The 15,879-nt window shown below is 39.6% G+C and overlaps 1 protein-coding gene across 1 annotated transcript; it reads right to left on the bottom strand.

The window, feature by feature from the left end:
• Positions 1 to 5,800: 5,800 nt before the first annotated feature.
• Positions 5,801 to 14,541, bottom strand: LOC117290653 (ketosamine-3-kinase-like). The gene is made up of 7 exons (XM_033772171.1): positions 14,436 to 14,541; positions 13,171 to 13,359; positions 12,255 to 12,442; positions 10,606 to 10,765; positions 9,812 to 10,007; positions 8,628 to 8,802; positions 5,801 to 8,129 (listed from the first exon to the last, which is right to left on the bottom strand). The coding sequence occupies exons 2-7, from the start codon at positions 13,309 to 13,311 to the stop codon at positions 8,066 to 8,068; spliced, it is 924 nt and encodes a 307-aa protein (XP_033628062.1). The 5' UTR covers positions 13,312 to 13,359; positions 14,436 to 14,541; the 3' UTR covers positions 5,801 to 8,065.
• Between the last annotated feature and the right edge of the window lie 1,338 nt (positions 14,542 to 15,879).

Genomic DNA, 15,879 nt, shown 5'->3' with positions numbered 1-15,879 from the left:
CTGATGATATCGCAGGAATTGAACACGCTCATTGTTAATTTCCCACTAGTATTGGTTTCATACCATTAAACATGTACATGTACATGTGCACCACACACCACACACAGTACGACGTATACGGTCTCTCGCTTGATATGCAAAACCCACCCAGTCAGTGGAAAAGAATTGACCAATCAAGAGAGGCAACATGATCTGACGTCATGACGATCATCCACTCACAATGCGTGTAGTTGGAAGTGAAGCCACGCCCACTCGCGTGTCGATGGACAAAAGTGATCCATGCAGCGAAGGTCAAAGCATACGACAAGAGCAAATAACGGGAACTAGGTTTTGAATAATGATGTGATTAGACTTGTAATACTCCCATTGTAGTTTATTGACAAGTTCTGATAAAAAAAATTCCGGCTAGACATGAATGCTGGCATCAGCGAAAATATAGAATAAACCGCGTGAAACTGACTGATTCTCAGTCATCGACATACTATTCAGTCAGACCATTTATCTTGTTTGTATATTAAAAAGGGATATTTTCAGCCTTTGAGAAAGACTCTGCTATGGTCGAAACGTCAGGCAAAACTTTTTGCGATTTGGTTTGTAAGCAGTTTGCAACAGCAAACTATAAAAAAAAATTCATAAAGTTATATTAAAAGATATAAAAACACAGCAATATGAATCCATTTTTTTCTCCGTAGTTGGGCATAGTCTGCAAAATAATTTTAAAAACATTACATTAAGGTTTTATAGCAGACACACTATGAACAAGGTGCGTGAACAAACACAGCATGGCAGGTTTTTGAACTATTTTGAATTTATGGGACTAATTTATGATAGCACCTTACATGGGTTTACTAGCTGCTGCTGCGCAAGCAGCACCCACTGCCAGGAACACCAGGTAAACTCTTGGCTATGAAATAAGTGTTATAAACTGGGTTTATTCTGTTTACACGACATCTGTGTCCAGATTTCTTGGTGTGGTTTGGCTTGGGGATAAATACTTTCCAGGAACTTTGGAAAGTCTTGATAAACATTATTTGAATAAAACATCTACAATTGACCATTACAAAACACAATCTCCCATTTCCGTGTTTCATATAATGTTTATCCTTCCCGGAAAGTTAACTCAATCATAGATCAGTTCACTCAAGCGTAACACACCAACAAAAGAAAGCTTTGTTTGGCAGGATTAAGATTGACTTACTGCCCCTTCAAGGACACGTCCCACGTATGTTAAACCATGGTTAAACCCGTAGTTCCTTAAAGAGGATTTGTAAAATCACAATCAACCTTAAAGTATTAGCCGTATTGTGCTAATTTGGTTGACTGGAGGTCAAAAACAACGCACTTTCTACCTTTCATCAAACCTTGGCGTGTACACCGAAATGTAAACATAGATCTTTTACAAAAATTGTGTTAGTGAGAGATCGCCTAACACCAGAAGGCCAGACGGCCATTTCAAACTGGATGTTACACCATGATGATCTGTGGTATCGACCCAAAATCAACTACCAACAAGGACACATTGCCACCAGCCACTGGGGCTGAAACGTGGTACCACCTTTACAGTCCGTAAGGAGGCGCGGGTTTCATGGTTTGAAGTGCTAGCGCAAGGGCACAGGTGTCATGTCTTGGATTCGAACCCACACACTTAACAGCTCGGGTCTGGTGAACTAGATCGCTCATGTTTTGCTATGTATATTGTTCAATAACTCATTTGGGTTGTGTTGGCTCAGCATCCGAAAGTCAGCACGCTAGCAAGCATAGTAAATGAAATAAACACCACTGATCGAAGAAAACAAAATCCACTTGAGAAAACAACTCAAAAATCAATTGCTTTTTCAGCAACTTTTAAAAACCCCTCTCAATCTCTCGTCAGCATGCCGTGATGCGAGGCGCAGGTGCCCACAACGCCGCGCGTTAACCACGCTACGATTGGTCTTTTCTGCACCGTACATTACTATTTTATTTCACACAAACATGAAAGTGAAGCTGTTTTGTTTGTGGGGAGTATTTTAATTCAGTTTAACCGTAATGTGATGGAGCTGTCTGGATGCATTTGGGATGTGGGTATTATACACACGAGAATGTAGAGTAGGGGGGCAATGTCCTGGTAGGTTTAGAATCGCAAACTCGAAAGCATTTTGCAAAAGGATTAAAACGTCAGGATTTGAGACTTAGCATTGTGAAAGTGTAATTAGGTGAGGTTTGCATTAACACCATGTGTAATCTCTTTTGAGTACTGAGTTTTCTGAAAAGAAGTGGTTGACAACTCAAAGTTTCGATCAGTATGCTCCGCTCTTCAGCTGGAAATAAAAAACACATTAATTTTGTTAGATTTTTAGTGTGAAAGCTTTTCTGATTATGATTGAGGTATAAAGTTCATACTGAAAGAACTTTTTACTGATATGTTTTTTAAAAATCAAAAGGAATACTGAAAAGGGAAACAGTACGAGTGACCTGATGTTGACATGAAGATGTGTCCAGAAAGATCAATGTACGTTTAAGATGTGAAATGAAAAAGAACACTTTAAAGGCACTATTATATATACACTTTTGGTAATTACTCAAAATAATTTATAGCATACAAACTTACTTTGTAACAAGCAATGGAGAGCTTGATAGTATGAAACATTGTGAGAAACGGCTCCCTCTGCAGGAACGTAGTTTTCGAGAAGGAAGTAATTTTCCAAGATTTTGATTTCGAGACCTCAGAATTAGGTTTTGGAGGTACGTCCCGAAATGAAGCATCTGAAAGCACACAACTTCGGGTGACAACGGTGTTTTTTTCTTCCATTATATCTCGCAACTGTGATGACCAATTGCGTCCGAATGTTCAGAGGTTTGTTATTTTATGCATATGTTGAGATATACCAAGTGATAATCTTCGACAATTACCAATAGTGTCCAGTGCCTTAAATAGGCCTAAATGAAAACCCACGCAATCATGTACATCCCATGCGGGGACTGAAAAACAAAAATCACACGAGTCACAGGGTTCGTGAAACCAGTCCCGGTTATTCTGGTGAGCACAATTTTGTTATGCTTAGCTGCCTTTTGTGCATAAGCAACTCTGTGAACTTGGTCCTTAGTCCCGGATTCAAACCGGGGTCAAACCAGGTCACTGAGGTGAAAGACATCTCACCACCACAGTCTTTAAAAAAAAGCTACAATCCATCTGCTAAGAAGGTGCAATTTCCTCCCTAATACAATTACTGAAATGTAGCGAAAAACAGCCCACTGCCATTACAGCTTTTAGTTTGGCAATTCCAAACGGATCAGCACATTAGATGCAATTATGATGTGCTAACTTAGTTAGTGTTTTTTTTGTACATTCCAAATCTCTAGTCACAAAACACGATATTGTCCCTAACTTCAAGGTACATTATAATCCTGTCATGAAACCAATACAATTAGCTTTTTCATTTGTTTTTTAATTACACTCCAATCGTTGTTTTGAATACTTTTTTGTTGTTGTAATTGTACAGCCTGAAGTTTGAATGGATATTGTTCCCTGCTCTAAGATCTAACTTGTGACATTTTCTAGATCAAATAAATGTTTGGTTCTCGCTTGTGAGAATAAAAACACAACGAAGAACATTGTTTTTGTCAGTGAAATCTCTGTGCACACACAAGTTTGTTCTAATTCAAAGGAACACGTTGCCTTGGATTGGACGAGATGGTCTATGAAAAGTGTTTTCAAAAGTAGAATACAATGATCCACACAAATTTGCTTTTAAATTGCGTGGTTTTCCTTTTACTGTGCGAACTAACACGGTCGGCCATTTATCCATAAATGGCCGACCGTGTTAGTCGACGAGGTAAAAGGAAAACCGTGCAGTTTCGAGGCATGTTTGTGTGGATCATTATACTTTTACAACATCTTTCTAACCATATGCATTGTATAACAAACGGTTTCAAACGCTTTTTATAGACCAACTCGTCCGATCCAAGGCAACGTGTTCCTTTAATTACGTCCTAACCACACAACGTTGGTATCATGTGAATTCAGGAGTTTGGCAATCAGTACCATGGTGTCAAGTTAACGAATTTCTTCATGATGAAACATTCACCTAGGCCTACATTTTGTTTTCCTTTTGTTTAAGAAACCCTTAAAATAAGGTATGTTTGCAAGCGTATAACTCAATCCTCCTTCACCCATATCCTATGTCACTCTCAGAACCAAACTGTTTGGACTTAAACAGCCCTCAATCCTTATCACTCAGTTTGGCAATTGAAAGGGTGAATCCTTTTTAGACTGCGCCCCTGTCTTTATCCGCAAGGATAAAAGGATAAAACCAGATCCCATTAACTTCTCAGACCCAGTGATTTAATTGGACACAATGATATTGGGTAAACGTGCACCCAACATGCCCAAACAGTACACTGCTCTCAAGTTCACAATAGAGTTTGACTGCGTATCTCTATGTGAAATTAATGAGGTCAAAGGTTAAACCACATGCCAGTTTTTGATGCCGGTTCTCTGGCGTTTTTCACGAGCCTTGAAGTGTGACGTCAGATGTTCAAGCTAAATCTTTTTCAGAAATAGACACCCACACTCACTGGTTCATCCAAAAACCATTGCAGCAATATTTCACAAGAGGGCAGTATGATCCTTTCAAAGTAAAACAGCCCAACCCGATTTTCTTTTATTATGAGATTATTTCTGGGAAAATTGAGGGCGCAAAACTGGCGCAATTGCAATTTCTTTTTAATAGCTTGTCTAATAATGATAATGGTGACATTGTCAATTTAAATGAAGATTCCCCGCAATTAAAAACATTTTTTTTTTTAACTAAGCATTATTTTGGGAATCGGACACTCACGCCTCCCCCTAGAAACGCCACTGAACACACACAGAGCAGTATTGAATTCTAGACAAAAGTGCTTTAAAGGAACACGTTGCCTTGGATCGGTCGAGTTGGTCTTTGAAAAGCGTTTGTCACCGTTTGTTATAAAATGCATATGATAGAGAAAAAAAAATTAAAAGTAGAATATAATGATCCACACAAGTATCACTTGAAATTGCGTAGTTTTCCTTTTACCTCGTCGACAAACACGGTCGGCCATTTATGGGAGTCAAATTTTAGACTCCCATAAATGGCCGACCGTGTCAGTTCGCAAAGTAAAAGGAAAACCGCGCAATTTCGAGGCAAATGTGTGTGGATCATTGCATTCTACTTTTAAAACATCTTTCTAACCATATTATAACAAACGGTTGCAAACGCTTTTCAAACACCAACTCGACCGATCCAAAAGGTAACGTGTTCCTTAAACTGCATGCCTCGTGTAGCCTACTGCTGGTGTAAAAACAAAAACAAAATCAGTCTAAAAATTTGGGAAATTGTATTCAAACCCATCACGTTTTTGTCTGTCTTCGGCTGGTTTCCCCGTCTTGAACAGCACAATTAGCGCACAAACAGGATACAAAAAAGAGGAGAAACAAACAAAAAAAGATTTCAAAGAAAGATTTAGAGAACGTCTTCCTTTTATGCAAATAGCTGGCCAGTGCAGATTTTTATTAAATCTTGTTGATGTATAAAGATTCTATACAATTTGAACCATAGGCCACGAATACTGATGTTTTAACAGAAAAAAATATAATTAAAAAATATATTTTGAAACCAAAACGAAAAACGTTATTGAGATAATTTTTCATTTTTTAACATTATCCATTTTCTACCCATTCACTCTGAGTGAACTTTCTACATCCAAACCCAAACTAGTATTGAATGTCAGAGTTAAGTGCAACACTTTCTTCAGGCCATCAAGTCAACATTCAGAATAAAGATTGTGTAAACAAGAATGTCGTTCCATAGACAGCTCTTTACGACTTCAATTTATTTCCTGTGCTCCAGGGATTTGCAAAAAAATATTTCACAGTTGACAAGAAACAGATGCTTACTTTTTTGTTTAAAGCTGTTTATAGCAAGCAGCGAGAAACAACAATAACAATGGGCGAGATGTATAAAGGGTAATTTTCACCCCAGGGTGTAAAATGCTCATCCATTTAAAACATTTCAATTATAAAACCTGTTTGTCAGCTTACGTAGGAGCCGGTGTGGCATGGGATTCTGTCCCCCGGAGATTCGGTCCCCCACATGGCAAACTGTGAACGAACTACTTCTGATAGCGGCCTCTTTTGAATCATCCTCCTCTAAGCCCATGTTTATTTCCCATTGGGGACCGAATTTCCGGCGGTCAACAGAAATCCCTGTGACACCGGTGTGGCCAAGATGGGCCAGGTGAGTCTGTTTCACAGGTGCAGCCCACTAAATTCAGTACAAAATGCCAAGTTAAAACAAAAGGAACAAAATACTACACAAATAATTTATAAGTCTCACATCTTTTTACAGTGAAGGGAAAATGATCAATTGATTCTTGCTCTTTTCTCCACTGCTGGATTTGATATGGGGGGAGTCCCTGGGCCATTTACTCTGGTGACCTCAAAACAAAAACACCCCACATCAGTTTAATTTTCCAATCGTCCAAACTTCATTCTTGAAAAATGTCCCTACACCTCCCGGCAAAAAGGACCATCAGGGCCCTATGTCATCCAAAATGCCTCAAGTCGAAAGTCAATAACCCCTAGACCACTGGGCAACACTGTACCTATTTTGGGGCTTTCAACTGTGTAATAGCACAATTCACCTATACGACGAACTGCGTTAAAATTTCATCTGATAGCGCCCTCTTTTGAATCAATGTCTCCCAGCCTATTTTACCGTGTGGGGCACATATTCAGTTCACCGGAGACTAAATCCCCTATAAGACCTTCTACAATGTATATTCATCACAACAATGACTGCTGGTCAAATATGGTCAAAGCTAAACAAATTGAGTTGGGGGAAAACAGATCAAAACTTGCCTCTTGGTTAAAAGATGAACCAATTAAACTTACCCCCACACTTCAGGAAATGCGATACATTTTAAAAGCTTTTTACATTGACATCCCCTCTGGCTTGTTGGGGACTATTTATAATTGTTTAGAGCAGGATGGATTTGCAAAACAGAAATGATAATGCATCTGTAAATTACCATTAACATAATACAACAAATTTATACCGCGCTTAATACTACGTTTCTAAGCGCATGGTGCTGGTGTCCTGGTGAAGACTATAGTAAACCAGGGCAACAGCACCAAAATATAAAGAACAATAAACATGTATAAACAAAAGAAGCATATAACAAAGGCAGAATAAACATGAGAAATAAACACAGTTAACAGATAACAACAAGCTGCAGAATGGGGTAACTACAAAGATTTGAACGAGTGAGTTTTCAACATCGTTTTAAATGTCTGTAAGGAAGAAGCATTTTGAATTTTGGGAGGGAGAGTGTTCCATAATTTTGGAGCTGCAACAGAGAAAGCTCTGTCACCGTAGCGTGTTTTCACACGAGGACCAGGCATCAGTTGAAGGTAAGAGGATGTGGAAGATCGGATAACGGCTGCATGCATTTAAGGGCACTGGACACGTTTTAGTGCATCCCAATATATGCATAGAGTAACAAACCTTTATTGGTAATCCAAGTGTGAAGAGAATAATGAAAAAAAAAATTGTAAAATTGTGTACTTTCAGATGAATTTAAAGTATTATTGAGAGAGAAGAAACCTCTTTCTCAAGGTACTGCAGAGAGAGCCGGTTTTCAGAATGTGTTATACTATCAACAGCTCTCAATTGCTCGTCACCAAGTACGGTTTTCTGCGAACAACTATTTTGAGTAACTACCATAGTATCCAGTGCCTTTAATAAACAGCAATTTTGTTGTGCTTAGTATCGTTTTCAGCGTGACGAAAATGGGCCCTGTACAATGCAGCACAATAATTTCAGTCTTGGCAAAAAGAAGTTAAAAACTGAATGCAGTTCTGGTGATTACAAATCAACAAAACTCATTAACGAGGCAATGGGAGGTTGCCCCTGTGCAATCTGCAAAAATAGTCTGGTTACCTCAGTGAACAATGTATGGTTACAAACCCTCTGTGTTCTGGGAGTAAGACATAAGATGGAAACTAAAGTTATATCCATTGCTGCATTGCAAAAATTGGATGACGACGTCACCATCAGCACTTTCATCGTAGCAACGATTGCATTATTGAAATCGACGATCCTTTGTACCCAGTTCCAAAATGATTCCTGCCAACCAGAAAAGAACAACAAAATACATTGTTTAAGTTTTTTTTTTTATTAAAGAAGTATGCTTGCATAAAGGAAAAACCCAAACAGTACTTGTGTCGTTGTGACTTCACTTCAAACCATGTACCCCTTGGATATGGACTTTGCTTGAGTCAAAACCTAAAGAATTGTAAGTATGTAAACAAAGACAAGGAGTTTGAACCTAAAGACGCCTCAAGATGAACATGAAGACTTATGAGTCTGAGCTGGCTCGAAAGATTTGTGAGTCTAAACCCTAGTAACTCGTCAAGCTAAGACTCAAATTCATAATTCAGACCTAGATTCAAACTCGAAGACAACAGTGGCTAGTTGCTTGTCAACAAAACATCTCGCATATACCTCATAACTATGACTTTGAGTTGTACTCAACTGCAACACTAGCCAGCAATATTCAATACAATATTACACATATTAAATAAATCAATCGATAAGAATAATTGATGTCTTAATTCTGCTTACCAATGATTAAGATAATGGAAGAGCTTGTAGAGTTCTTGTCTCTTGTCGAATCCCGATGCCTTGGGTATTAGGTTATGGTACGCTGTGTAGAAACCCCTATCAAATCCGCCAAACATACCAGCTATAGCCAAATCAAACTCTGAATGACCAAAGAAACTTGCTGGATCAAATATCACTGCAAAGAGAAGGAAAGCTTCGATTAATGTGAGTTACATGAGCCCAAAAGCAATTTCATAGAGCTGCTTAGCGGCCGATTTTGTGCTTACTGCTTGATTTCCATTTCATAGCGCTACTAACCATAAGCAAAAGAAAAGGCATGCTAAACCTTCCGGTGCTTACTGCCCAAAAAATTAATGACGTCACAACGCAAATCCATATATTTTTTAATAATTGTATATAATCAATTTCTAGCCCTAGCTACTATTGTTTTTATATGGAGCTGTCCAATTGCTGTAATTGCCTATTTATGAAGATGAATAAAGTTTATTGAGTTAAACTGAATTGAATTGAATGGTAAATGCGCAAGATGGTTGCTTTATTTTCTTGCTAACCTGTGAAATATGCTTACACCTTAGCAAATTTTTCTATTCCCTTATGCAAGCAAATTTCTTACCGTTAAAGGCAGTGGACACTATTGGTAATTACTCAAAATATTTGTTAGCATAAAACCTTACTTGGTGACAAGTAAAGGGGAGAGGTTGATAGTATAAAACATTGTGAGAAACGGCTCCCTCTGAAGTAACATAGTTTTCGAGAAAAGAAGTAATTTTCCACAAATTTGATTTTAAGACGTCAAGATTTAGATTTTTAGGTCTCAAAATCAAGCATCTGAAACCACACAACTTCATGTGACAAGGGTGATTTTTCTTTCATTATTATCTCGCAACTTCGACGACCAATTGAGCTCAAATTTTCACAGGTTTGTTATTTTATGTATTACTGAGATACACCAAGTGAGAAGACTAGTCTTTAACTATTACCAATAGTGTCCAGTGTCTTTAACTGCAAATCAATCGTAGTTGCTTAGTAAAGTGTGATGTCACAATACGAGTCTCAATGGCGATACTGACAACTCATCTTACGATGAATGTTAGTGCTTTGCGAAAGAGAGCCCTGCACTACACTCCTCTGTACTATTAGTTATATAACGATTCCTGAACAAAGTAAAGAACACCAACCAATACCTGGTTCAGTTGATGTTTGTGCCACGTTGCCGCTCCATAAATCACCATGGAGCAAAGCAGGCTGGATTTCAATCCCTTCAAACAATCCTGCAATCTTCCTTTCCAGTTGAGGCCATAACTCCCTGACTTCCCGGTCGTGGTACTCAGTCTCAATCAAGTCTACTTGGAGCTTCAGACGAGACCTTGTGAAGAAGCTCTTGAACAAGTTAACAAACAAAATCAAAAACATGTTAAGTTTATCCTTAATCAGGTTGTCTTAGTGGTTCCCTCTCTGCCTTTTAAGAGCGAATACATGCAAGAATCGAGGAAACTGAAAAAACATGTGGTTGGTTGTTTCTCCCTAAAATTCTGTGGGTTTCCCCAGTTTAAGTTTTCAACTAAAACTTGCACATTGTGCAAATGATGGTTTGTGTGTTACAGAACACATGAACAAAAGTGCGCATTATGCTGAAAGTATGCATTTAACAGATTCTTTAACGTGAAACAAAAAGAATAGCAGCATTGATGTGCAAATGGCCATACAGTTGCAGTATGAAATTTCAAGCTTTAACATCAGGTGTGAAACAAAAATGGATCCGCCCACTGCCCGCCCACACAGATGTCCAGAGGGAGTTTGTGTTTTACATTTCTAACAATATGATGTAATTTGCTGATCAAAATCACCAGAGTTTGAGTTCGTGGAATAGACCGCTCGGCTACGACAGGCCACATACAAGAAAATGTCTCTGCGAGGGGGCCCGGGAAAAACCCTTTCGAATGCCTCACAAATTGTTGTTGTAATGATATAAACCTACCACCCAATCACTGCTCCATTCATTGTCCTGTGGGATGAATCCACAGCAGGTGGTGATAGGGAAACCAAACTGGGTGACGCAACCCTCGTCAGACCCCACTCCGACTCGCTGCTCTGTCATTCCCTTCTGCCTTATGAGTTCTCCATTGAACAGATGCATCCTATACAAAAAACAATGGAGTGCCCGTTACCAAGCAATATTTTAAATGTTAAAAGGGTCTATGTAACTTTTGTAGGACAAAAAACACAATGTCCACAGATTTACACTAAACTTACACAGTTTGAAGATAATGATAGTAGAAAGCTTCCCTGAAAATATTACGTGCTGAGGTGCTGTAGTTTTGGGGAAATGAGTAAAACAACGTAATGAAAATAATTTTTGTCTCATGAGACGAATTTCTTTTTAATCATTTACAAACGTATTTTCATGACGATGTTTTACTCATTTCTCAAAAACTACAGCACCTCAGTTAGTAAGATTTGAAGGGAAGCTTTCCACTATCATTTTCTTCAAACCCTGTAAGTTTAATGTAAATCTATGGACATTTTGAAAAAGTACCCAAATCCTTTAATACCTAAGACTGTTTTTCGGAAGAGTAATTTCCTTCCCATTCTTGTTTTCACTTAAAACAATACAGCCATCGAGCTAGCTTGGTGGTTTAATGGCAAGACAACTACTCTAGCAATGCAAAAGGTGCGGGTCCGAGTCCCACCTGAGTGATTTGCCTGTCGATTTTTTTCAAAGAACTCGGAACTTGAGTATACAGTGCTTAACTCAAATCAGTGTATGGGTAAAAAAAACATATTATAAATACAGCCTAAGCGTGTAAATCTCATCAATGAATTAGTTACATTTTGCTGTTAAGGATGCTGTCATATTTGTCTAATGTACATATTTTGATCGCCGCATTCGCAATATGTACTAGCAGGCCTGCAATTTCAGCTTGGAGAGTGCAAGGCCATTTTGCCATTTTTTATGACAGGGCAACAGAAGCCATGTCCCCCCAAAACAGGGGAGAGTCATGTGCGGGAATTGAGAGTGTCGTTTATAAAGACACACAGGTCACAGGTCAACTGAAACTATGGTGCTCCAAATGTGACAGACCCTGACAGAAACTAAGAGTGATTTTAAAATGCTACCCCAAACTACTTAGACTGTATTTCCCGATGGTATTATTTCATCAAGAGGATTGGTATTGGCATCCTCACTCCCTACTGTATTAGTCAATTGGAAAGGCAGTGGACACTATTGGTAATTACTCCAAAATATATTTATTGATAGCAAAAATAAAACTTACTTGGTACGAGTAATGGAGAGCTGCCTGTTGATAGTATAAAACATTGTGAGAAATAGCTCCCTCTGAAGAAACATAGTTTTCGAGAAAGAAGTAATTTTCCACAAATTTGATTTCGAGACCTCAGAATTAGATTTTGAGGTCTCGAAATCAAGCATCTGAAAGCACACAACTTCAAGTGACAAGGGTGTTTTTTCTTCCACTATTATCTCGCAACTTTGACGACCAATTGAGCTCAAACTTTCACAGGCTTTTCATTTTATGCATGTTGAGATACCCCAGTGGGAAGACTGGTCTTTGACCTTACCAATAGTGTCCAGGGTCTTAAAGGAAAGCTGACTTGTATAGAGCGAACCTGGCGAGTTGCTCACCCAGCTTTGCAGCCTGAGAACTCAACCCTGTCATGTCTAGGTATTCCGTGACTAGTATAGCGCCCTCTGATGTTGGGTGAGGGAGAACCTTCATGGGCTTAGGGGCTTTAACGGTGGAAGAAGCTAGGATTGCCTTTAAGCTTGCAAGCTCACCGTCGAACATACGTCTTGTCTGCAAGGATAGAAAAACAACGGTAAGGCAACCACTTCAGTAACATTAAACAATGTTACAAGTAAAATGCCTGTGATTTTTTTTCTCACAGAACTCTGGAAAGTACTGAGTATACAGAGAGGGTAAAACCAAATAGTATTCTTTATCCCCGATGTTCATTCCCCACATTGTGGCATGTTGTGGTCGAGCGATTAAGAGAACAGGACTCAAGCTATGGTGTTTTTCTGATCAGCAGAGTCTGGGTTTGAGTCTCGGTCGTGGCACTTGTGTCCTTGAGCAAGATGCTTTACCATGTATATCTGCCTCACCATTAAACCTGCAGGTCCCGTGTAATAGGATTGGTAGTGCATGCATGTAAATGAACCTGGAACAACTATCTTGGAAGAGTAGAGATTAACCCCATTGTTTCTGGTTCACATAGGGTGTGTTCGATTAGCTTCCCAGGGGCTCACCCGGGTCAGCCCCAAGTGCCCTGCTTGTGGAGTGGGTCACTAGAATTGGGGGCTGGCCCCAGGTACATGGACGTCACCACGAGAGGGCAAGTGTGATCGTTCGATTAGCTCTTGTCAGGGGCTCACCCGAGTGAGCACCGCAGGGTCGACACAGGGAAGCTAATCGAAGCAACCTTTTTTACGGGTTCTTCAGGCTAGCGAGCTACTTGTTCAGTGATTAAGTTCACTTAATATAAGGCATCCTTGGTTTCATTCACACAAAATATAAATAAATACCTCTTTCTTTTCATTCATCTTAACAAAGATCTTTCCTTGATCTGTCTCGTACCCTTGGCCGCTGTTTATACATCCCCCTGCTGAACTTCCGCTCTTCTTGACAAAACTCAGACCCAGTTCTTTCTTGAGGAGATCTTCCATGCTTTCTTGTGGATTGTTTCTCTTCACGGAGGAAGCACTAACTCATGTCTAGTTGTAAACAATTTGATCGACAAAGTTTCAAAGTTAAATCTCAGTGGCGTAATCCACTAAGTACCTAGAGGGGGACAGGGTGGGGCAGGGGTACTCCTAGAACTGTAGTTACTACAAGGTTCAAACAGCTACCTTCCCCATCCATGTGGAGACGATAGCGGAATGACTGACTTGGTTCCATACCAGACCCAGAGTGCCAAGTGTTGTAACTGGTGCGCTGCACTTTCTTTTTAGTTTTATAATAAATATACACATTTTGACTTTGAGTGTGACTGTGACAAACAGTATGAGGAGGTTCGTTCCCCTATCGTTCGGGGAGACGATATAGCGGAACGAACTTTGGAATGACCTTTCTGAAATCGCCATTAATGCCTCATCAATAAACAAGTTCAAGTCGGAACTTGACAATCATTGCCATTGGAAGCGCCACCCGCTGAAATACTGCCCTTATCAACGCGAACCCAATGCAGTAAAGAGGGGCACATAAGCTAAAGAAACAAACCTCGGAAAAGTTTCCGTATGGCGCCACCACTTTTTCATGCGATATAAAATAATATAGTATCTGATTTACCTCAATGAGATATCCCTTTTTGTAAAAATGCGCCATACGGAAAATTATCCCAAACCTCCATGAATACAACATACTACAGAGCAAGTTTAAATGACCATAGCCAAAGAAGTCAAATTTCAAATAGAGGAGTACAGTGCATGCCTTCCCAGTTACACCATACCATTTTTTACATAGTGTTATTGTAACTTAACCCCCTCCCCCTCCAACCCCCAATGGATGTTATGAATATGAACATAGTTGTGATAACGTACCCTCCTGCCGACGGCAGCAGGGTACGTTATCGCAACTTTTATGAACAGTACTACATCATACATGTATATAAGTAGTTATGAATATAATAATTACTGATCCGCCGTATTTATAATTATTTATTGGATAGGCCTACGAACGTGACGTGAGCGATCGAACCTATACGACAACGACAACATAACGACAACTTGTCCCCATGGGTCATGGGTCATGACTGCTTGACAACTCATAAATAAAAAGGTCAGAAACTTACACCCCGCAGGATTTGCGGATGCGGAGGTAGAACCGATCCCCATTCATCCGTGTAGACCGAGCCACCGGGCCGGCTTTGACTGACTTTTGACACGAATGTCAACAAACGCCTGCAGCGCCCTCTGTTGACGAAATAACATTACAATTCAAGTTATAGGCCTACGATAATAATACAAAGGCTCAACAAAGGATTGGAAAGACGCCCGTAATACCACAATAACTGTTTTTCAGTCTAGTCTCTATGTGGAATGTGGAGTGAATCGTCTTTATAAGTGCAAGTAACATTTTGGTCCCTGGGTCAATTTCTGCTCCAATTTTGGCCCTGTTGAAAAGTAGCTATATAACATAGACACAAAACAACTTGGAAACTGAAGGCTACCTGCCAATATTTTATAATTAACTGACAACAAAGTCTTCTTATCTCCGTTATGTGAGCCTACAGGAATATCCCACGTCCTTGACGTCATTATCACACAGCGAAGGAGTCGATAAACAGCGTACTTAGTACCAATTTCCACTATGGTGATACCGTAGCATTCAAGTATATAGCTAGACCAGCATACACCTCATCCCCCACACGCTTAAAAATAATCGCGCGTCATCCGCGTATCTTATTTGCGATGTAGCGCCCTCTATCGGTGATTAATACAATACTACAGGGTCGCCAATCCAGACTAGAATGGGATGCGTTTTGGCGACTGTAACCAATAATTGTTTCTGACGTCGTAACCGAGCTCACAATCGTTCAGTCTGAACAGCAGAACCGGACCAACGACCAACAACCGAAACAGTTTTCGAAGCCCTGGGGATAACGTCGTTTCCAACATGGATTTACAGTTCTGTACAATTATTTTCTCCTCATTTTACAGGAAGGAAGAGTGGGTGGGTGTTAAAAATGATTTGATCGCAAATCACAATATTACGTAACAGGTAAAAATGGTTTGCGCGCAGGTGAAAACCGTGTGAAACCAATTTCGTCTAGCTAATGAAGGCTGCGTTTCGCACGGTATATCTTCAGAAAGATTGTGTAACCATATTATTTCTGATGACCGTATAATATTCTACGATAAAAAATAAATAAAGGCTGGGGTGGGTCCAAGGTTTCGCCTTGACGTTAACGGTACGTCTTCAGAAAGTTTGTGTAACTATATCTCTGATAACCATATAATTTTCTATAATACAAATTTAATGAAGGCTGGGGGGGGGGTACAAGGTTTCGTCTCGACGTTTCGAACGGTATGTCTTCAGAAAGATTGTGTAACTATATTATCTCTGGTGGCCTTATAATATTCTACGATACAAATTTAATGAAGGCTGGGGTGGGCACAAGGTTTCGTCTCGACGTTTCGAACGGTGTGTCTTCAGAAAGATTGTGTAACTGTGTTTCTGGTGACCTTGATTTTATATCGTTACAAAAAACAATATTTTGAGAAGAGCGTGGTTGA

This window comes from Asterias rubens, chromosome 5, assembly GCF_902459465.1.
Source record: "Asterias rubens chromosome 5, eAstRub1.3, whole genome shotgun sequence".
Lineage (NCBI taxonomy): Eukaryota > Metazoa > Echinodermata > Asteroidea > Forcipulatida > Asteriidae > Asterias > Asterias rubens.
Note: the sequence above shows the minus strand (reverse complement) of the source record. Positions and strands in the feature narration are given on the sequence as shown.

Coding starts and splice junctions, on each gene's coding strand:
- LOC117290653 (XM_033772171.1), bottom strand. CDS start 13,311: ATGGAAGATCTCCTCAAGAAAGAACTGGGTCTGAGTTTTGTCAAGAAG. Junction 10,766..12,254: donor CTGGGTGAGCAACTCGCCAG/GTTCGCTCTATA, acceptor TTTTTTGTATAG/GATGCATCTGTTCAATGGAG. Junction 10,008..10,605: donor AATGGAGCAGTGATTGGGTG/GTAGGTTTATAT, acceptor AACTTGTTCAAG/AGCTTCTTCACAAGGTCTCG.